This window comes from Apium graveolens, chromosome 2, assembly GCF_009905375.1.
Source record: "Apium graveolens cultivar Ventura chromosome 2, ASM990537v1, whole genome shotgun sequence".
NCBI classification, from domain to species: Eukaryota; Viridiplantae; Streptophyta; class Magnoliopsida; order Apiales; family Apiaceae; genus Apium; species Apium graveolens.
This window is the reverse complement of record NC_133648.1, coordinates 2,219,583-2,241,880: the sequence shown is the minus strand read 5'-3', so window position 1 is coordinate 2,241,880 and position 22,298 is coordinate 2,219,583. Positions and strand designations below refer to the sequence as shown.

The 22,298-nt window shown below is 34.0% G+C and overlaps 4 protein-coding genes across 4 annotated transcripts; 1 reads left to right on the top strand and 3 right to left on the bottom strand.

Moving 5' to 3' along the window:
- Positions 1-822: 822 nt before the first annotated feature.
- Positions 823-1,561, top strand: LOC141706685 (dirigent protein 11-like). Its single transcript, XM_074509478.1, has one exon. The coding sequence runs from the start codon at positions 904-906 to the stop codon at positions 1,441-1,443; it is 540 nt and encodes a 179-aa protein (XP_074365579.1). The 5' UTR covers positions 823-903; the 3' UTR covers positions 1,444-1,561.
- Positions 1,562-1,584: 23 nt separating this feature from the next.
- LOC141706684 (mitogen-activated protein kinase kinase kinase 18-like) lies at positions 1,585-2,853 on the bottom strand. Its single transcript, XM_074509477.1, has one exon. It carries the CDS (start codon positions 2,809-2,811, stop codon positions 1,786-1,788), a length of 1,026 nt encoding a protein of 341 aa, XP_074365578.1. The 5' UTR covers positions 2,812-2,853; the 3' UTR covers positions 1,585-1,785.
- Positions 2,854-9,245: 6,392 nt separating this feature from the next.
- On the bottom strand, positions 9,246-11,620 carry LOC141706683 (putative WRKY transcription factor 31). The gene is made up of 4 exons (XM_074509474.1): positions 11,110-11,620; positions 10,920-11,018; positions 10,342-10,827; positions 9,246-10,228 (listed from the first exon to the last, which is right to left on the bottom strand). The coding sequence occupies exons 1-4, from the start codon at positions 11,395-11,397 to the stop codon at positions 9,470-9,472; spliced, it is 1,632 nt and encodes a 543-aa protein (XP_074365575.1). The 5' UTR covers positions 11,398-11,620; the 3' UTR covers positions 9,246-9,469.
- A 4,834-nt stretch (positions 11,621-16,454) lies between these two features.
- Positions 16,455-21,000, bottom strand: LOC141706682 (uncharacterized). Its single transcript, XM_074509473.1, has 5 exons — positions 20,832-21,000; positions 20,409-20,551; positions 20,190-20,319; positions 17,275-17,466; positions 16,455-16,866 (listed from the first exon to the last, which is right to left on the bottom strand). Exons 1-5 carry the CDS (start codon positions 20,988-20,990, stop codon positions 16,657-16,659), a joined length of 834 nt encoding a protein of 277 aa, XP_074365574.1. The 5' UTR covers positions 20,991-21,000; the 3' UTR covers positions 16,455-16,656.
- Between the last annotated feature and the right edge of the window lie 1,298 nt (positions 21,001-22,298).

Sequence of the window (22,298 nt, the reverse complement as noted above, 5' to 3'; positions counted from 1 at the left end):
GATTCTGATTGTTGCTGTAGAAACAAGCCTTCACGTTTCATATATAACTAGCAGCCATTGCAATAGATAAAAATATACCAAATCTCTTCATTCACACCTAATATATATAATATTCACTCAATTCAAAGTTGGCAGCTCAAGACAAACCATGACATTCCAAACAGTAATTCTGGATCTTGCAGGAGCATATTCTTCAGTCTCCTGTAAATTTATCGAACATTTTTTTGTTGCATAATAGTTTTTTAGTCCGTAGAACTTTACTTTTTTTATCGTAGGTAACCCGCAGCCGCTATCCTTCGGATGCGCACTGGGTAAACCCTACGGGCTCACGCAATAGCCTTCAAAAAGACTATGGCTCAAAAAGCATAATCATAAATTCCCCTCCCGTAGGATTCGAACCTGTGACCAAAAGGATAGTTATCCCCTCTTTAAGCAACTGAGTCAACCCTTGCGGGCTAGTGCGTAGAATTTTAAGTATGCACGGAGGGAAAGTGAGAAATCGACTCATGATCTTGTGAGGTCTGGAGATTTTTTTTCTTGCTAGTTAATCATGGATCGTCTTTTCACCAATACTTTACTTCTGCTACGCGAGAATTTCCTCATATCTTTTATCATTTTTCGCCACTGTTGGGAAATCGGTTCAGGTCTGTGATTTATAGCGTAAAGCAAGAATTAAGCATACATTTCACCATTTACTTAAGTTTCATTCTTATCCCTGACTCACATTAGTCTACTTTAGTACCCTGCTTTCTTTAAAAATTTGATCAATGGCCCCATCATCTTGACAATGCGCGTCTCTGCAGTTTTATAAATAGCTTTCATGTTATATCTTAATATCACACAACTTTCCCCTCTCCTATTCTCTTCATCTCATCTTGGTTATCGAAATCTACCAAAGCCTCAATGACGATAAAAGTACTGATCTGTAGCGCTAAGCTTTCCCTGCTGATGTTTCTGTTATCTATTTTGGTTACATCATCACAATCCAAGCTCGGTAATCTCAAAGAGACCGAGCTTACAGTTTATTTCCAGAACCGACCATCAGGTCCCAAGGCCACTTCAATAGCCATTGCTGGAATCCCCGGACAGGACTGGACATACGGAAAATTTGGCACTGCCTTTGCTACTGATGCAACAATGACAGAAGGGTTTGATAGGAGGACAGCTGAAATTGGCAGAGGTCAAGGTATGTTTTTGACATCCGCTAAAGATGGAACTAGCTTAACACTATTGTTATCAATTGTGTTCACCGATAAGGAGTACAAGGGAAGTACGTTGCAGATTCAAGGAGCTGATCATCAGTTTGAGAACCCGAGAGAGGTGGCAGTGGTGGGAGGGACTGGACAATTTCGCTCTGCTAGGGGATATGCCACTTTTGAATCATTCCGCGTTAGCAAGTCCCATGTTGTCTCTCGTTGTAATGTAACTATTGAACATTACTAGGAGACATGTATCGCGTAACATTCTATATTATACTACCAATAAACTAGAGAATTTGACAAGATCTGCTACTTATTGTACTAAAACACAGGAAACTCATTGCATTTTCTTACTTGTTCTATTCATATCTACAACGTAGACCGATTAGGCCTTTCTAAAAAATTAGAGATTGATTAAGCAATATTCTGTACATTGTGCAATTCAAGTACTGCCCCTATTATGTACTTATCATTCCTACCTAAAAAATTAAGTAATAACATCTCTTTGCCTCTAACACTGCAACTACTTTCCACCCTAATTTCATCACCAACCATAGTTATCATTGATTAATAAGCTCTCTAGACTCTAGAGTTCCTCTTCATTGTTACTATCCCTGATTGTAATCCAGGTTTCCTCACAAGTCCAGTTTGGCACTCTTGAACTCGATAACAATCGTGTCATCCTCTGATCAGGACATGAACTTAAATACTTTGTCTGGAGATCAAAAACATCATTTGGAGTCTCGGATTCTACTTCAATCGAGTTCCATACCCCTTGATCAAGAATGCTTGTCGGAGAATTACTATCCAAAAAATTGTGGTTCTTGACATAACTGAATTCTGCAAGAAATGGATGCTTGAGGAGTTGTTTAACCGTCCATCGCTCTTTCTGATCTCTCTTTAGACACTTGCTAACAAAGTCTTTTGCTTGGCGTGACAAATATTCAGGGACTACTGGTGTTCTCCCAGAATAAGCAATTTGATAAAGAATCGACATCGGGTCACTAATATTAGGCCACGGGGACTCTCCAGTGGCCATTTCGATAATTGTACAGCCAAGTGCCCATATATCAGCTGCAAAACTCTGTTCTTCCCCACAAGCCACCTCTGGTGCCATGAACATTGGCGTACCACCAATTCTCGCTGTCAAATCACTCTCCGAATCAACCCTCTTGGCACAACCCAAGTCTGCAATTTTAGCACCAGTGTCACAAATCAAAATGTTGGTTCCCTTGATGTCACAATGTGCTACGCCACTTAAATGAAGGTACTCTAGGCCTTGTAATATTTGCTGCGTGTAACATTTGATCATTGCCACATCTAGTTCTCCACTCTTTCTTCGAATCACATCGATAAGCGTTCCAGCTGCAGCATATTCCATCTTAAGATTGTACATCAAATTATTGTTCTCACTAGTAATGTCACACCCCTTGTAGCTAACAACATAAGGACTTGACAAACTGCACAAAAACTTCTCCTCTCTCTGCAACAACTCTGAACGCGATAACTCGACAGATTTAACAGCAAAAATCTCGCCAGACCTGCAACAAGTCGCTTTCGAGACGGTGGCAGAGGATCCACAGCCTATAGTTTGGCCTCTCCTCCACTCCATTTTTCTGTTTTTGTGTAGTAAAGAGAACTTTTGCTTCTGTTTTTCAAAATGTTCTGTTATAGTGTTGGTTAGTTTTAGTCTTTATTTATACATAAACAAATTTGTAAGTTTGGTTGGTTAGGAAGTGTATAGGTGGCCACTCTATGATTCCTTTAACGGGACCCCAAAGACGTGGCAACGTGTGATTAGTTCGGAGTCGGAAATATACAGTTAAACCTCTTTAAAATAATGGGGTTGTGATCGAGAAAAAATATTACTTTAACGAGTTTATTACTTTATCGGGAGTACAAATACACTGTATCCATTATGTTGGGACCGGGAAAAAATATTATTTTAACGAGGTTATTACTTTAACAATTACTTCCTCCGTCCCAATTTATCTGTCATGTTTGACTTTTTACGGTCAAATTGACCCAATTTTGACTGAAAATCTCATATAGTATATAATCGAAAAAAATTATAAAAATTATATCATTAACAAGTACACATAATCTACTTTAATACATATTCTTCGGTTTTTCAAAACAATGAAAGATTGATACTTAATTTACGGTCAAAATCGAGTCGAGTATATCACAAAAAATCAAACAGACAGATAAATTGGGACAGAGGTAGAGGTAGTATTACTTAATCGAGGTTGAACCGTATAAAAGGAACTATATGGCATAATGAGAAGGGGACAAGTGGAAAATCTAAAAAAGTTGCATTTAAATGTAGATTTGGTTTGGTGTAAGGAGGTTAGATTTTGTTGATTGGATTAGATTGCACAACTATTAAATGGAAATATACACATTGGTGGACTCTTTAACTTGGATCCTTTGTTTTGTATTGGAGTATCACTTGGTAAGGGATAGTATAAGAATCAATGTGGAGGATTGAAGTTGGTGAAATTTATTTGTATAAGGACAGCTGCAAGTCTTGAACCACATGCTACTACTTTGGTTGATTTTCAATATTCTCTCGTTTGGTCGTTAAACAAAATTTGGTCTTCGGATATCTTCTCACGAACATTTTTTTCGAGTTTTTTGATAAAGAGAAAATCGGGTGTTTGATTCACAATATACAGAGCATCTGTATAAATGGGATCGGTCAGAGAGCGATATCGTTATAACGTATTATCAGGTCTGTATCAATTTTTTCGATGACCCGCAACCAAATAAAAATTTAGGGATCCCATAAAAGTGAAAAAATATATAGGTACGAGAGATTTTATATACAACAAAGTTTATCAAAAATCAATTACAAAACAATTTCAAGACAAATTTAATATTATACTGAAAATTAATAACCGCGTATGCTTGAAATTACGACTAACTAAAAATATTTAGACGTATTTGATAATTTTGGGGCCTTTTTAATTTGGGGTTCTAGGCGGTAGGTCTAATTACACACCCCAATCGAAAGTTTATACGATACATGTATATTGTAGTATAATTTTGAAAAAATGACAAAAATAGACTATTTTTGAAAAAAATTGATCAAAATAGTTATTCTGAAAAAAGTGGTCAATTTTAGCCAATTGAATACTCCACTATTAGTTAGGTATCCCAATTTATATAAAATACTTCACTGACAGTTGGGTATCTCATATATGGGATAGGTATCTCATATATGGGATACTCCACTGACAGTTGGGTATCTCATATAAAATGAATACTCCACTGACAATTGGGTATCCTATCAGCTAAATTTGGCCAACTTTTCAGAAATCGGTTATTTTTGTTAATTTTGTGTAAAAATAGGCTTCATTTGTCCTTCACCCTATAATTTTTTATGTGTATACGTGGACGGTTTAACGTTTTCAGTAAAATACATTTTGTATAACTGTACTGTAACGATCCACTAATAATACTATAATCTAAAAATATTCAGTGGCAATACCGAATTTATTTTTTTATTACGGATTAATACATTTCGTTAAATTTAGCTAACTCCGTGATACGGATAATCAAATAGTTTTATAATACGGATATCATATGGCTCGTGACGTAGAAACAAAAGAAGGTATAATACGAAAAGATAAGATAAATTATAAAGGTGATTAGTGAAACGCACGCATGACTATTAAAAAGGTCCAACACAATAATGAAACGAAAGGGAAAAGCAAGTGTAAGTTTGTGTAGAAATGGTCCAAATCTGCGGTTAAACTATTTCTTTCTTCCTTGTGTTGTAATTTTGGGTTGGTCTAATTGGAGTTGTTTTCTTTGCGTTTCATTATGGTTTCCGAACAATCATCGAAGGACAATAAGTCAAACAAAGATATGATGTTCCTTTCTATTGGGGGCGGTAAATAACAATAGAGAAATAATACATAATCCAAAAAAAAATCTGAAATTTTTTTAAATAATATTGACCTTTTTTTATTCTTACGAGTAAGGGGCTTATTTTATTTGCCGATGACGGTTCATCATTTAGAAACTGTTTCGGGAACACTTCAAGTACTTTTGCATTTTTGTTAACAATAATATATACATCAAAATCAAACAAGATAATTTAAAAATACATGCATATATTCTTTAAAGCATAAAATTACCCTTACCTAATATAGTTTAATATAGGGTTTTTTTTCAAAATTATCTAGAATATTTTAAAAATACTGTCATTTTTATATTTATTTTTAAAAATACACTTTTTAAGTTTTATTTTCAATTATTTTGTTCAAAGTTGATTTTAAGGTTGCAGATCTTGCAAATTTGAAACGCAAAAATGTAATTTTAAAATCAATTTTTTCAAAACTGGAAATTATGTTGCATAATAGGTTACAGAGATTGCAAATCGTATTTTTGAAAAAAGGAATTTAAAAAAATGTATTTTTGAAAATAACGTTAAAAATGTTAATATTTTTGTAAATAAGTTTAAAAACATAGTATTTTGGATAGTTTCCCTTTAATATATTAGTAGCTGAAATTTCAAATTTGTAAAATAATAAGTAAACATTATAATTTTTTTTTTAAATTTGTTAAAGATCACATTTTTGAGAAAAAAATTATCAAAAATTAATTGTAAAGTAACTACGAAACCATGTTTAATGGTAGGGATAGTAGGTTTGTTAGAGAAGCAAAGTAACTAGGAGGTGTACCAAATAAGTTGTAAGTTGTAACCACTAATCTCAATCGAAACTATTTATGTCACTTCCTATATATTTCATTTGTTTACTTGCACACGCACACTAACAACTTTAATCAAACACTTAAACAACTAATAATGATCTAAATAAACTATTTCTTATACTGTTACAAGGGTGTAGTTTAGTGTCAAGCAAACGGCAACAATTTCACTAAACAATCAACTAAATAGATGCAGCCGTATCTCTCTCGTTTTTTTAAAAAAAATCAGAATTCGAAACTAATCGAAAGACATATATATGATCTTTAACTGAACCATTGGTTGATGTTGCGGTTTTCACTTTGACTTTTTTTACAAAAAGTTCAAAATTTAAAATTTGTCGAGCAACCCTTATGTACAACGCTTTTTTATCAACAAAAACATTCGGTTGGTATTGTCAAGAAACAGTTACTCTAAAATATTAAGTTGTTAGAGAATGGTCATTTTCAGGATCACTCGAAAGCCCATTTATGGGTCGAAAAGCGGAGAGAATGGTCATTTTCAGAATCTTATATTATTCAAACACTCCACCTCACTCGAAAGCCCATTTATGGGTCGAAAAATAGATCACGGACGCCCGTCTTTGGGGTATAAATTTGTCATTCGTGTCCCTCATAAATTATGAGAAATGTTGGGGTGACAGGGATCGACTGAATACTCGGTCTGCCTGAACTCTGATACAATATCAAGTAACCAGTTATTCTAAATGTTACGGAATGAAACTTTCCAGAATCTTATATTATTCCGACGGGTGTACCAATATCCGTTTTGCTTATTTTACGAAATGTTCAGGATTTGAAACTTGTCGAAAGACTCGTACATATTGTCTTTCTACACGGACACGGGGAGATTTTACCTTTGGGACATAGCAATGCTTTGAGTTTGAGAGACTCTCTTAAACTGATGCGTGGCTTGTAAGGTAGCTAATCATCAGCAAGGGATTAACTCACGTGTACAATTTTAGGCCTGGGGAATCTTCTTCATTTTACGTAATGAACTCTCTTCAATCATTTGATTCTTCATTGCAATGTGGAGCTTTGTATTACTCCATCATCGACATCTGTAAGACTGATAGTTGCTTATACAAACATACCAACCTCTGCTTCACACGTAATTGATCTCTTTCCATATACATTGAGCCGTGGCTGAACAAAAGTTATCGACTTTACAGGTATCTGAAAATATCTGTAAATCCTGAATGTCAATCCACTAGTGATGCTCAGAGTTTATACGGGGGTTGATGTAAATACTATAGGGGTTCCATATACCACAAACGTACGATACAGCATATTAGTTCGCAACTTTTTATGATATGTAGAATTTCTGATTCGCACGTACCATTATCTTTTATCACCATATAATATATATCTTTGGAAAAATTAATTCTAATGTCCCTGAACTATAGGCACTTTTTTTCTAAGGCTCTATTTGAGAGTGTTGTTGAAAACTGCTATGTTGGTGGAAAAAGTGCTGTCAGAAAAATTAGACTGTTTGGTAATTTTTTTTAATTTATACATATTTTGAGATATAATATATAAAAATAATGTTTTTCAGAAGGTTTGATGGTGAAACTTATAGCTACTTTTTACAAAACTGAAAATAGCTTTTTTCAAAAGCATGGGGACGTACTTTTGCTAATAGCAGCTTTTAGACCACAAGTGATTTTCTAGACATCACCTTTTAGAATTTACCAAGCAGCTTTCTGGCAGGTTTTCAGCAAAAAACTGTTGTAACCGTCTAAAACAACAATACCAAACGAGATCTAAGTCCCTAAACTATAAATATAAATTTATAAGTAATTCAATTTTTTATTTTTTCTCATCGGAATCCTTCCGTTAAAATTAGATTGACGCCGTTAATTCCGAATAACATTCTTGAAGGTCCGGAGAATCAAAAGCAATTTTGACGATGATTTCGGTTTCCCAACTTAAAGTTTGAGTAACCAAATCGCTCATTTTTCAATATTCTGCCCATCAAAATCGTCACTATCACTGAAAATTTAATCGAATCAAAACCATAATTCTATTAAAAAATTGAAAGTTTCCCAAACTAAATTTTGATGGTGTAGATGGGCAGAGGACTGAAAAATGAGCGTTTTAGTTCACCTTCAAAGCTGCATTTGATTCTCTGGAACTTATATTTTTAATAAATTTGCCACGTCACTGAACAACTAACGGCATTACTCACATTTTAACGGAAGGACCGCGATAGGAAAAAATCAAAAAAAAAGTGCCCAGAGAGTTTATAATTAATTTCCCCTGTATCTTTTATCAGAGCTTAAAGGAAACCCTACTTTTCATGATCACTGCCATGTGTAATTTGTTAAGGGGGCTCTTTTTATCTATATCTTTAATCAGTTCTTTCGACACCTAAATGTTTAGTTCTCCGAGTATCTGGTTAAGTAATCAATCAACTACACTAATGACTAGGCTTTCTCAAAACAAAAACAAGTAAGAATTGTATTGTGCACCAGGTACTGGTAGTAGCCTCATTACTGCTGAAGATCCAATTTATATTTACTCATTACTGTTGAAGATCTTTGAATTGAACTCATAGGATTCGATTTACACATATTTATGTGATGCATTAAGTCTGCATTAGTTAGTAGTTAGCGCTAATTAGCTAGGGAAGTTTCCTGGAAGTCGTCATTAGATTAATTAAGTAGTATTAATGGCATTGTCTATTTTATCAGAAATATCTGACAGAAGATCCCACAGGCCACAAGTGTCATCGATTTTCAGCTATCTGATATTTTGATCGGATAGCTGAAAATCGATGTAAAGTGAACCTAGAAGTTAATACTTATTTATTGCATGCAGTTACACTACCTAGTAACAAGTAACCAGGTATTGTGGTCAGTGACGGAACCAAGGAGGAACTTGTTAAAAAATATAAGATCATACAACCTTAAGATTTTAGTGTGACTGGTTACTTAACATTGTATCAGAGCTCGGGTTCGTCCTCCCATCCCCATTCATTTAATTTAAATATTTGTTGTTGGTATTGATATTAGTATTGGTTGTATTTGTCGTTGTCAATCGTAGCGAAAAGTATCATACTATTGAGGGAGAGTGTTAAACAGTATAAGATCCAACCCAACCCAGAGTGGAACTCGAAAAATTCGTGATTTTGTATTTAGGGTCATCTGGTCATTTGTTAACCATAAAAATTTGTAGAATTAAAATTAAGCTTAAAAATTCGTTAAAATTCTGATCTTAATTTCTTGTGACGAGTAAAAATTTTAAAGTTTCGAATTTCAGACAGGGTCTTTTCAATTTCAAGATCCGCTGCTGTCTGCAACTTGTGAGGCTGAGACAATTTATGCTAATTTCCCCTGTATGAAGTATGAACACTCTTATTTGAGACAGATTGATACCCCATGTAAAAATGACATCTCAACAAGCAACCTAAAGTCTAAACATTTTTGTCAAAGTTTCTAATTAGTTCTTATAATGATGTAAAGAAACATGCATTGACTAAACTGAAAAGAATAATAGCTGCAATAAATATTAATTCTGTAGACTTATTCAAAGCAATAATCAATCATCAATCCTCAGTTCCCTGAGTTGGTTACTTTGATGTTGCCATTGTTGTTGTTGTTGCTAGTTGTTACACTCTGTGTAACATTCGCGTTATTGTTTGGATTTGATCCTCCACCAATCACAGAGGAGATGGCCGCGGCCAGGGCTGCAGTAAAATTAGGATCAGCAGTAAGTGCATTGACAGTGTCAGCCAACGAGCCCGTCTGGTGGCCTAATTGCAAAGCAGCAGCTGCTTGTATATCCTGTGACATTTGAAGGCCGGAGAATTTTGATTGATTGTGTAATGCCTGGGAAAATATCTGAGGTAGGAGAGCGGTTGGTGAGGCGAAATTTTGTAAAGGTAGTTGGAATTGATTCTGTAGCCTTTGACAGTCTAAGGGGTTTTGGTTTGGTGATTGTGTTAAATCTAGAGTGACTGTTGGAAATGGAGCTGAGGCGGAAATGGTAGCCATGTTATTAGAACAAGGGAGGAAACTTCTGGCTAGTACATTTGAGTTTATGATACCATCTGCACTTGGCATTGATCCAGAAAGCAGCATTCGAGCTGCTGATGACGTTGAGGATGCCATTGCCATCGCAGCAGGAGGCAAAGGATGGTTGTGATTGCCTTCATATGTTGTTATCAGAATGCTTCTGTCATCTGCACATCTTTGTACCTGTTTTCTAACAGGACAGCCAGAGGCCATGGTACATCTATAATATGCTCGCGGACATGGATTTCCCTTAGCTATCTTCTGTCCGTATTTTCTCCATTGACATCCATCTGTTATCTGACACCAATCAAAAAAATTATGATCTTCAATATACTCAAATATGTGATCATAATTAAATCTTAGTCGACGATGTACATAACAAATTGAAGTCGTTTATAGCTTAATCGTACCATAGGTGCTTCTGATCGTGCTCTAACAGAGACTCTAGCTTTTCTTATAGTGGCCTCAGTGGCTTGATCAACACTCTTGGAAGGATTTAGCCTCGAGACTTTGTTACTACCCATCCACGCGTTCTGTGATCCCAGATCTACATCGTCTTCCTTAGACAAATGATCCATGTTACTGACAGGAGACCTTACAGGATCGCCTCCCTCAGGCAAAGACAAGGAAGGTTCAGCATCTGTCTCAGCACCAATCTGTCCAAGTCCCAGACTGATAAACTTTCTCGGTACCTCACTAGCACCGCTGTTTTTCCTTGCATGTTGATCACTAAATTTTTCTAGTTCTTGATCAGCTGCTCTCTGACTCTGCTGTTGCATAACTGTGACTAGATGCATTTGCAGAGTGTTGTAATTATTAGTTGCTTGATTCAGCAAGTCTTTCAATCGATGATTTTCGATGTTGGTACGTTCCAGATCTGCTTGAAGTGCCACTAGCTACAACATCAAAACCCTATTCTTATAAATCATTCTCATATAAATCTCAGAAATATGTAAACTGGTCTCTACATTGTTTACTCAAAAATTACCTCATTTTTCGCTCTTTTATCTTCAGACTCCGGAGATACTCCATCATCCACAACCGAATGATCACTGCAATTGTTTGCAGTAAGAAGATGCAGACCAGTCTGTACAAAAAAAAATCGTAAAATCGTTACAAAATCGACTCTTTCTACCTATATGACAACACTAGCAAATAATTGCAGATAAATAAATTACATTGACATTGAATTCCGCTCTACGATCATCACCATCATTAGCCTTATCCGTAACCTTGGACTGATCATAATCATAATCATGATCATGATCATCGCGTTTACGTGCAAAAAAGTCCATCTCATGAGGCCTACACTGCTCATGATGATCATGCAAGGTACTGAGCTGAAACTGGAAACTACCGCGAGACGGTGAGGAGTCCATTACTGAAGGTTCAGCCATCCAATGCTGGTGAAAATACTGATGGTCTTGTTGAGGAGGAAAAGAGTTGATAACAAAAGACTTGGCCATAGAAGTTGTAAATAAATAGAAAGGTGTGATGATAACTTGAAACGGTAGTGCAATGGACTCGGCAAAGGAAGAGGAGACTAAGATGAAGAGAAGACCAAATACAAGGTGAGTGTTAAGATTTGTTTCAACAGAAATAACTGGGATTTGGCATCATATTTATGAAGAAAAGTGTAAACTAGTTTGGTCTGATCATTGCTTTCTAAGTCTTCCTTTATTTCCTACTTGTAGTGGTCTGGTTTACACTACTTGGTCTATGGATAATTAAGTTGCATGACTCCCTTCCTCAAATTAACTTACTCCGTCACATTCAATTATTTACGTATTTTTTTAACACTCGATACGTATTTAAAATAAATATAAAATATATTTTCATTATTTATTTTTTAATTTTTCTATTCTTATATTAAACTGAAAAATTAAATTTTTATTTAAAAGAATATGTTTTAAAAGTAATTTATGTAATTCTATCTTACAGAAGCATTAAAATACGTGCTAAACTCCACATTCTCCATATCCTTACGGGACAGAAGGAGTATTACGATCATTCACAAATCATCGATCAACAAAAAATTCGCAAATAATGGAAATAAAATAAAATATACTGGACACATTGACGTAACTCCTGTATCCGATCAGTTTTCAATATTTGTGTGATTGTGGAGGGAAGTGAGGACATTTTTAACTTTTAAGAATATCAATTAACCAAAGAAATAATAATTAGTATATTATTCAGATCATTTATTTTAAATTTATGAAAGTAAACTTGTTGTAGAAGTCATTTATCACAAGAGTAATGCTACGTAACCCAAAACTCGTACCAAAATAGTTACAAAGTGACGTGGCATGACACGTGTTTAAATATAATTCGTGGGTAGGGTGAAGGACAAATTTAGCCTATTTTTACACAAAATTGACAAAAATAACCAGTTTCTGAAAAGTTGGCCAACTTTAGCCGAAGGGATACCCAACTGTCAGTGGAGTATCCACTTTATACAAGATACCCAACTGGCAGTGGAGTATCCCATATATGAAATACCCAACTACCAGTGGAGTATCCTATACAAATTGAGATACCCAACTGACAGTGGAGTATTCAATCGGCCAAAATTGACCACTTTTTTCAGAACAGCTATTTTTGTTAAATTTTTTCAAAAATCGGCTATTTTTGTCATTTTTTCATATTATTGCACGCAGAGTCCCATATTATTACTAGGAAAGTTACCATTTATAAAGTATTTGGGAACAATTTTTATAACAATATTTGGGGCGTCTAGCATTTTCCTTATCACAAATCTTTTCTAGCTATTATAAATAACAATAAATATATTGCATACAAAAATGAGGAACAAGTTGGAGTGTGGGGTTGACAAAGGAGGGGGTGGGTCCCACAAATAAATGAATGGAGTCAAAGGATTGGAGATTTGACTGGTTCCCAAAAAGATTCACCACCTCAAAAAGTCCGAGAACTCCTCCTGACACTCCCTCGACTTTGATCACACTCTCCTTCTCCGTCAACCATTTTTTGAATCTCGCTCACATTTATCGGTGAATTTTAGAAATAAAAATAAAATTGTGTTCAAATCCGAAATTACGCGGATAAAGTTAGTATCGGTTTTGGGTTTACACTTGGCTACACGACATGAAAACGAAACGAAACTACACAAAATAAATAAATATTTAAATAAATTTATCAAAATTATATGTATAATATATCATAAATAATGTTTTACATATAAAATTTACAGAAAATAGATACAAAATATATTCAAATTTAAATTTTATAAGACTTGACTGCACTTGAGTAATTATGACTTATTGACTGAAAACTTGACAAGTAAAAATTTAATATTTAAATATATATTTTTTATTTTTATTTTTTTATTAATTTTAAATTACATTAAATACAACACGAAACGTACACGAAATGAAAGTGCATGAATACAAAACGAAACGAATCATTAACAGTTCGAGTTTGGATTAAGCAGTCATGACACAAAATACGAGATTACATAACATGAAAGTACACAAAACGATGACACGAAAGTACACAAAGCGTACGCATTGCCGCTCCACCATCAAACATGAGCACTCTTACAATTCTATAAATGTTAATAAATTTCTGGTGACAAGTAAATAAGTGCCCGTTTGGGAAATTTTAAAATAAGTAACTTATTACTTAAATCGAATAAGTGACTGATAAGTGATAAGTTGATAAATACTTATAAGTTATACAAGTGTTTGGCTAACTTAACTTATAAGTCATATTTTTTTTATTTAAATAAACTAAAATAAATAATTTTTAAATATAATTATCTTAATTCTTGAATTTTAAGTTAGGTTAACATTTAAAAAAATATTTTTAAAAACTAAAGTTAATAAACAAAACAAAAAATTAAAATAAGTTGAGAAAAAGTACGTCATTGCTAACATTCAACTTATCAGCTTATAACTTGTAAATTTAACTTATAAGTTGGATAGACAAACACTCATCGATAAGTTATTGCAGACTTATAAGTTAATAAGCCCACTTAATAGATTTCCCAAACACGCCCCAAGTTATGACGGAAATACAAGTGATGATATGACTCAAGAGAAATATGGGCGTGGGTTGATCTGAAATTTTTCATTTAATTGATTAATTTTTCGATTAATCAATAGATAGTAATTAAGGTTGCGACTTACGAACCTAACTAATTACTTTAATATTTCAATATGTCCGATCAATTTTTTCATAAGCATTTTTATTAATTACAGATTACCTGATTAATCGTTATTAGATCGTTTCATCAGTCAATTAACACCATTGTAGTTGTAATTTCATATCTAAACTATGTAAATGTAAAAGCATCACTGTATACAGTTTTTTTTATCGTAGATAACTCGCAGCCGCTACCCTTTGGTGCGTACTGGGTAAATTCTACGGGCTCACGCAATAACCTGCAAATAACGTGAATCAAGGTAAATCGCATTAAGTAACAGGTTCTGCCTCAGGAGGCATAATCATGAATAACAAGATGGTTTTATAGGTGTCAAATAATAAATTTATGCGACCTTGATTTTCTTCTAAATTATTACGATGAATTCATTATACGAAAAATCCCCACCAATAAAAATTAGATAACTCACCAAAATATAATTGTTAGAACATATTCATATGCGCCCAAGCTAGAAAGGCTCATTTTTAGAAGGAGATCCCGAGAAAATAATGGTAAATGTGGAAAATTAAATATTAATCCATGTGTTTCAATTTCTTACTATATTGGTGATGTCCATACTAGAGATGTACAAAAAATCCATCGGGCCGGGCTTTTATCCGTGCTTTTCGGGTTTCGGGCCGGACCGGATTTTCGACAAAAAAGGAGGCCCATATAAGACCCGCGGGCCGGGCCGAACCGGGTCGGGCTTTTTTCGGATCAGGCATTTCGGACTTTTTCCAGATCGGATCGGATCGGATTTCGGGTTTCGGATTTTTTGAACACCTCTACCTCTAGTACATGCATTGTTGTCAACACTCTTAATTATTTTCCTATTGGATCCGTTGTCTGATCTAATATTCAATTATTTCAAGGAAATGCTGATGCTATCATAAATAATACAGGGATTATTTAGCCAAAGATCTCCCATTTGTCAAAGTCGAAACTAACTTCTTAGAAGATTCAAAGTCATGTTAAGGACCAATTGATCAATCACAGCTGTGACAATTTAATATGGTGAGATAAAGGAAAATGCATAATAAAATAAGGGGAAAGATTTGTCCTTATAATCCGTAGAGATACGTCGTTTTCTTAAAAATAGCTGATAAGTTGATTAAAAATATATTTTGACCGATTCGTTAAATTATCGTAAATTAACTGATTTGTGAAAGAAAAATGTTATTTTCAGAGCTTATTTTTTGTTTCCGGAACTAAAAAAATGTAAAAAGACTGAATTATCATTGCATTGATTTTTTTTCTTAAGGCTTTTTATGTGATTCAGGGGCAATTTTGTCTTTTTATCATATTTTTGACCGATTCGTTAAATTATTGTAAATTACCTGATTTGTCAAAGAAAAATGTTATTTCCGGAGCTTGTTTTTTGTTTCCGGAACTAAAAAAATGTAAAAAGACCGAATTACCCTTGCATTGATTTTTTTTCTTAAGGCTTTTTATGTGATTCAGGGGCAATTTTGTCATATTCTTGCTCTGAAAATAAAAAAACAGCTCTACAAATAGCATTTCCTTTTGTCAAAAATCACCCGACAAATCATTAATTGATACCTCACCCGAATTATTCTAATTTCGAAAATTTGTAACCAACTTACAATACATACGTTTGAATTTAACGTCGTTGAGTTTCATAGGATAGCTCGTATTTCAAAAAATCAATTTGTTACTTATATAACTAATTTTTTTAATTTAGTCAGCTATTAGGCATTAGCTAACATTAAATCTTTAAATGTTTAGAAAAAAATATTACATTATTAAAATTATTCGGGACTCGGAAACTTTACTATTAATTTTACGATTATTAGTTCATATACTCGAAAAATCTCCCTTTTTCCTGCTCTGCATAGCACCATCGCAATCGGTTGCTTTGCAGGAACAGAAACTCATTTGGCTATGTGAAACTTTCTAACAAGAAGTGCTTTTTTCACAACTTGAACCACTCCTATAGCCATAGTTGTTGAAATTGACCGGAAATGTAGACTTGGGTTACCTGAAAGTGACCGTAAACGTAGACTTGGGTTATCATAGATCGGAGGTCATTTACGCCGGTCCACGAGTCCAAATCAGCTGCGTAATCACACTTGTGACAGCCTAGACTGTATGTCTTTATACGAAAAACTATAGGTATCCCACTGAAACCGGCGTGTCCCGGTACTATCAATAGAATACTTGGTCTACCTTTCACACCTATGAAGATTATCTCTTCGTACCGTTTAATAAAGAAATTAAGAAAGTCATGAGAGTGCACAAGAATCCTGTATCAGATGTGAAAAATCTTGAAACGAGTCAGATTACTGTAATTTTGATGAAGAGAGTATTCTTATTGAACAATTAGGCCAAAACACCGAGATATACAAGCGAAACACCAACATGTTTATGTGGATTTTAGAGTTTTATGATCATTTTACAACTTATCGGCATTAGATCCAACTCTCAAAATCCAAATGCAACATACCAGATTATTATGACACAATAACACATGCACACAGCTAGAGAAAACTTCACTGGGAATACAGATAAAGGGAATCCAGTATCCACTCACAGAAGACAATATTTAGGAAGATAGGTAACGAGACATCCATGATTGGAAGCGAGACCAGGCCAGCTCACAAGCCGCTTCATTATCATCAGTCATTCCCATATCCTTTCTCCTCTTCACACCATCAGGAGACCTATTCATGAAAGCATGTGCAACACCAGGATACAAGTGTATCTCATGTGGCACTCCTGCTGCCTTCAACTTTTCCTCCAAAGCTTTGCCGGTCTGGCGAAAAGAAAATAAGAAAACACATAAATTCATTCTTTTTTTAAGGTTCAAAGATGTACAAATCACCAACTGAATAGTGAATGTTTCTACTATACAAGTGCATCAATGAATCACCAATATTCAATAAAATACGCTATGACTTGATAACATTGTTGCCAGCTTTGTACTCCCTCAAATACAATCTAGTTGTCTCAACTTCTTCTAATGTTCTATAGATGTATGCACATAATATATTTTTTATAATTTTGGTTTGAATAAAAAATTAAACTGATCTATTTCCCCTAATCAAATTTCACAAGAACAGTTTAATGTTTATTATATCGTATGCCTATGTCTATTGGTTTTATGGAATCATATATGAATCATTGATTTTTATATAACAACTGTCAACTTCATTACTATTACCTTGACATCTGCAAACCCAACAAAATTATCAAGCTCCCCAAAGTGAGCTTGCACAGGAGCCTTGGCTTGGGCAGGATCAGCAAGTTCTGGTGGAGGAACTCCGTAGAAGGCCACGGCAGCATCAACCCCAGGTGACAAAACAGAACTTGCAATGGCGAGAGCGCCACCCATACAGAATCCTGTTACGCCAACCTGTCCAAAAATAATTCAGAAAAAAATTGGTTGCATTTAGAACATATTCTTTCATAATAATGAAAGGTGCATTCTACAATTGCCAGCCATTCATGTCAAACTGTAAATGCAACATATTTTTGCAGAATATATATAGATAAAAGGGTAAACATGTAAAGTTTCAATACTGTACGTGATTTAACATCTATGATTAGGCTTCTAAACCTATTTCTTCACTATAGGTGATACACGCATGTCACAGTGCCAACTATCATAGCTGCCAAGGCGTCGCCTGGCAGAATTGCAACCAAATATGAATAGGAGCTCAGCCCTGATTTTATTGGGAGTAGGCGACCTAGTGGATTCTAGCCTTCCTTTACGCTAATAACTAATAAGTCATGGCCTAGGATTCTAAGGTAAATTACAAAATGCAATAAATAGTTAAGGGGATATCACCAATTTGAATAAGATTCTAATAAAAAAATTATATAATCAACTATAAAGTAATAAATAATAATTTCTAGTTCCAATAGAGGAATCGATAGGATTTTAATTAAAAATGAAACATCAAATGTTAATGTTATACATATCTAAATAGATAGTTAGCACATTATATTAACTAATAAGTGTACTGCGTTCTATTAAATAGACTTTCAGTTTTTAACAAACAAATGTTAATAGAAAGTTGATGTTTAGATATAGATTCACATTTTAGCTATATACATAGGTTTTGGCACATACTTTCTATCATGCACTTCATATATTTTCTTACCTTTATACCTTTTCCTACCTCATCCATATTTCATGTTACAATAAACACAACATATGCATTATATGCATGATGTCACTTTCCGTTTGATATGGTATTTTGGACCTTATTTTAAAAGCTCGTCCCAGTAATAAATCAACTATACACAAGTAACAATTACGAAGCTCATGCTTTTTAAAACCATTTAAAACATTTTCATAAATATATCCCATTATCAATGACTCACATAGTAGGGGACAATGTTTTTATAGAGAAATTCCTACAATTAATTTACTCAAAATACTTGAACTACGTTTTTTAATCTCATACCCTAGTTCACTCGAATAATCGTCAAAATAAAAGAGAGGGGGTAACTTGAGTTTCCAAGTAACTGAAATTTATCCTATTATTACTAAATTTCAGCTCATTCTCTTTAACTTTGTTGTTTATGGATGAACAAGCACCCAACACATCAGTGAAGTCGATTATCCATCAATCGAAAAATTCAGACAAAATCTACTGACAGTTAATAAATTTCAACAAGATACTAATACAATTCCTAAAAAATGATAAAGGTTTGAGTACATCTGAAACAGTTATAAAAATGAGAGCAATTGAGCAAACCAGCAGTAAGAGTAGATGAAGCAAAAAGATTTATGTGGAAATGGTTAACTTCATTCACTTATAACGAGGTCTGGTGGTTGTACAGCAGTACAGGTACACATGTAATAACTAAAAACCACACCCTCAAAGATGATGCTGAATACGAGGACATAAAAAGATCGGCATAGTGAATATGTTCGGGTTTTCTGGTTAAATATGTTAATTTCTGCCAAATGACATAGTTAGAGGACATTAAGTTTAGGAGATTATTGACAATTAACTGTAGATACATTTACCTTTAATAATTTTCAAAGTGTAGTGGTCTGTAGTCGCAAAAGACCCCTATTACTCTACTACTATAATCTAGACCATTCTTGCTCATCTACTTATATAACCAAAATAATCAATAGCAATTTTAATTAACACTTCAATAGCATTAGAGACTAGTAACAGATAAAAATCAAGGTATTAATTTCTTTATCCGCATCATCTCCTTGTAAAGAAAACTCGACCACAAATTTCATAATGAGTTCTATAATAGAAGAATTCCCAATTCTCGAACGGGTCTCCACTCTCCACACAAGTTGCAGATTTTCTTTGTCCCAGTTAGGACGAACATTTACGAATAAGTTAAGCTAGTAAACTGTGTAAAAGGAAAATAAAGTAAATTAGAAAGTAACACAAATTACGGCTCACTTAATGTAGGACAAGGTTCAAAAACCTATCACTGCACAGAATCAGTAGAGACATAAAGAAATATTATTAAATAATCAACAATTCATAACATTCAAAATCCTAAGAAAAAAAGTGTCAAGGCATCAGGTGACCTAGCCCACTAAATTAAAGGAACTGTTGCCACCTTCCCAAAATTGGTTATGGAATTGCTTGGGAAACTACTATGCTGCACCACAAGGATTACCACATCAGCTTTCAACACCAGCACGAGCTTGGCATCTTCCACCACCAGCACCTCCTCCTCCTCCTCAACAACCACCTAAAGCACCGTAAGCTATCCTGGACGGGAGCCCTACAACCTCTGCTCCACCAAAACCACTTCAGACATGTATACTCATGCGCCCCTTACACCACTAATACCACCTATTCATATACTATCAAAAAGTAATGACAAAATCTAACAACTGTACTAATGATCTCTCGGTCAACATACATCTTCCACTACGGGGTTTCGAGCATTCACACCTTGTCAAAATCAAGGTAGGTGTGTGAGTGTGTTCAACTATCAAAAACAAATCGAACAACCATCCAAACTTAATACATAAGAATGCATATGAAAACTCTGTCGAATACATGCCTATAATCCTATCGCATAATTTATTTATTTTTGAATTAATACTATCACATAATTCTTAAAGCAAATCAACAAGTAACACACCTTCTGCGAACCATTTGCCTTGAGCCACTGAACCGAAGCTCCAATATCCTTGACCGCACCTTGCCAATCAAGCCCATCCATCAAATGCTGCGCTTCCGCAACATCCAAACCAACCTTTCCTCTATACAAACTAAAAATCCCAAAACACACAAAAATCAAAACCAATCACAAACAAACACCAAAACCCATCCAAACAAACACAAAATCACAACAACATACTCGGGAATAAGCGCGCGATAACCGGAACCAAACTGAGAAATAGCAAGAGCATGATTCTTAATCTCAAAATCAACCCCCCACCATTCTTGAAGCACAACAATCCCAGGTGCATTTTCTTTACCAACAACATAAGCATCGAATGTCTGTTTCACAAACATACACACCCTTTTCATCAATTTACATAAATACCCATTTATTTCATTTAATCATAAGCCCAACAAAAAAACAAAAATTAATTTATTTTCCAAGAAATTATAAATTAAAATGATATATACTAATTTAAACAGGGTTTAAACAGTAAATAGAGGGTTTATGTATTATGGTCTCAGATTCTTGATTCGATTCTCGCTTACCCCGAGATTTGTTAGAACAGATACTCGATTATAAAAATGATATAAATAGAGGGTGTGAAGCGAAACTGACAGTGTCGTCGCGGTGAATCTGAACTTTCTGGAACGGAGAAGAAGCAGAGGCCGCCATGGATCGAATCCTCGCGAGAGCAAAAGGGGTTGAAATGTTGGAAAATAGGGTTTTAGCTTTAGGGGTTGTAAAGAATAGTCTTGAAAACAAGGCTACTACCATTTTTTATTTTCTTTTCTAGTCCTTGTGTTGTGATGTTGACTAATGGTAGGTGGGTTGCCTAAAATTGAGGAAACTATTTTTCAAGTAAAAATAAAGTAAAAAAATAATTAAAATAATTTATTAAAGAATATATTTCTAATTTGGATAAGTAAGTTTTTAATATTTAAAAAACCCGGGTTTTTTTAGAAAGATTGATAAAATAATAAATTAAATAAAAAGGATAGGTTAACGGGAATACAAGTAAGGAAGTGTGGTAAGTAAGGACTCATTTGTTAAATCCGAATGTTAATTTCTGAACGATTACAATTGTGAACGAGTGATTAATCTGAATGCTGAACTAGTAATATTTTTTGTTAAATTAATATAAAAAAATTCTGAATGATAAAATTAATACTTTTTAAATTTAATGATATTAAATTTTTCTACTTCATAATAGTATTATTATGTTATAGTATTGTATATACTTATTTTATTTTTAAAATTATCTTAAATTAAATTTAGGTAATTCTTATAGAACTTTGTAAAATTAATATTAATATTTTTTAATAAAATTATATTATTAACTACATCCTCATCTAAGTTATGTAAATTATAGAATACAATATATTAAATAAACAAAGTTAAAAAAATTATAATAAAGTCTATAATAAAATTGATATCCTCCCAAATATGGTAGAAGTGGAGGTGCCAAATAAGGTGGCGAGTTGAGGTGAAACTGAGGAATGGTTCGGCATAAATTTTTAGAATGAACAGTCCAGAAGTTGTCCAGAAGAATGCGAATCGTCCAGCAGAATGAATGTTTAAAACAAACAATCTGAACAAGGAAAAATGACTAGAACAGTTCAGTTAGACTCATTCACCTATAAACAAATGGGGCCTAAGTCGATAATTTAATAAACAGTTAAAGTATCCAATTTGAAAATAGTATATGTTCGGTTTTAATTTAATTTGTCAATGAGTCGAATTTGGGTGTAATGTAAGATTCGGTATATAGATAGCTGGACTTAGAATTTCACGATCGTTAAATTGATAGTTAATCGGACTACATTAATTGCATAAATATAAATACTTTTTAATTATACAACAGTAAAGGATTTCGTTGGCTTTCGTGGGAAAAAATGTGCAGATCTAGAAATAATGGAAGGCTGGGGTTCAGCAGGTTGTATGTATGGGTTTAATCTTGTTTTATCATGAAAGCACATCTGGCACATTGTATATAATCTAGGTTTCTTAGTGGCAAGAATTTTTAAAGCTCGATACTACTCTTCAATCATGTCTTACAAGTTCAAAGACATCATGATGATAGTT

Bases quoted from the DNA above. Each gene is read 5' to 3' on its own strand.
- LOC141706685 (XM_074509478.1), top strand. From the start codon at position 904: ATGACGATAAAAGTACTGATCTGTAGCGCTAAGCTTTCCCTGCTGATG.
- LOC141706683 (XM_074509474.1), bottom strand. From the start codon at position 11,397: ATGGCCAAGTCTTTTGTTATCAACTCTTTTCCTCCTCAACAAGACCAT. The intron at 11,019-11,109 runs GTAATTTATTTA...TTTTTTGTACAG, and splicing joins GAGCGGAATTCAATGTCAAT to ACTGGTCTGCATCTTCTTAC. The intron at 10,828-10,919 runs GTAATTTTTGAG...TTGATGTTGTAG, and splicing joins ATAAAAGAGCGAAAAATGAG to CTAGTGGCACTTCAAGCAGA.
- LOC141706684 (XM_074509477.1), bottom strand. From the start codon at position 2,811: ATGGAGTGGAGGAGAGGCCAAACTATAGGCTGTGGATCCTCTGCCACC.
- LOC141706682 (XM_074509473.1), bottom strand. From the start codon at position 20,990: ATGGTAGTAGCCTTGTTTTCAAGACTATTCTTTACAACCCCTAAAGCT. The intron at 20,552-20,831 runs GTCAGTTTCGCT...TTTGTGAAACAG, and splicing joins AGATTCACCGCGACGACACT to ACATTCGATGCTTATGTTGT. The intron at 20,320-20,408 runs GTATGTTGTTGT...TGGGATTTTTAG, and splicing joins TATCGCGCGCTTATTCCCGA to TTTGTATAGAGGAAAGGTTG.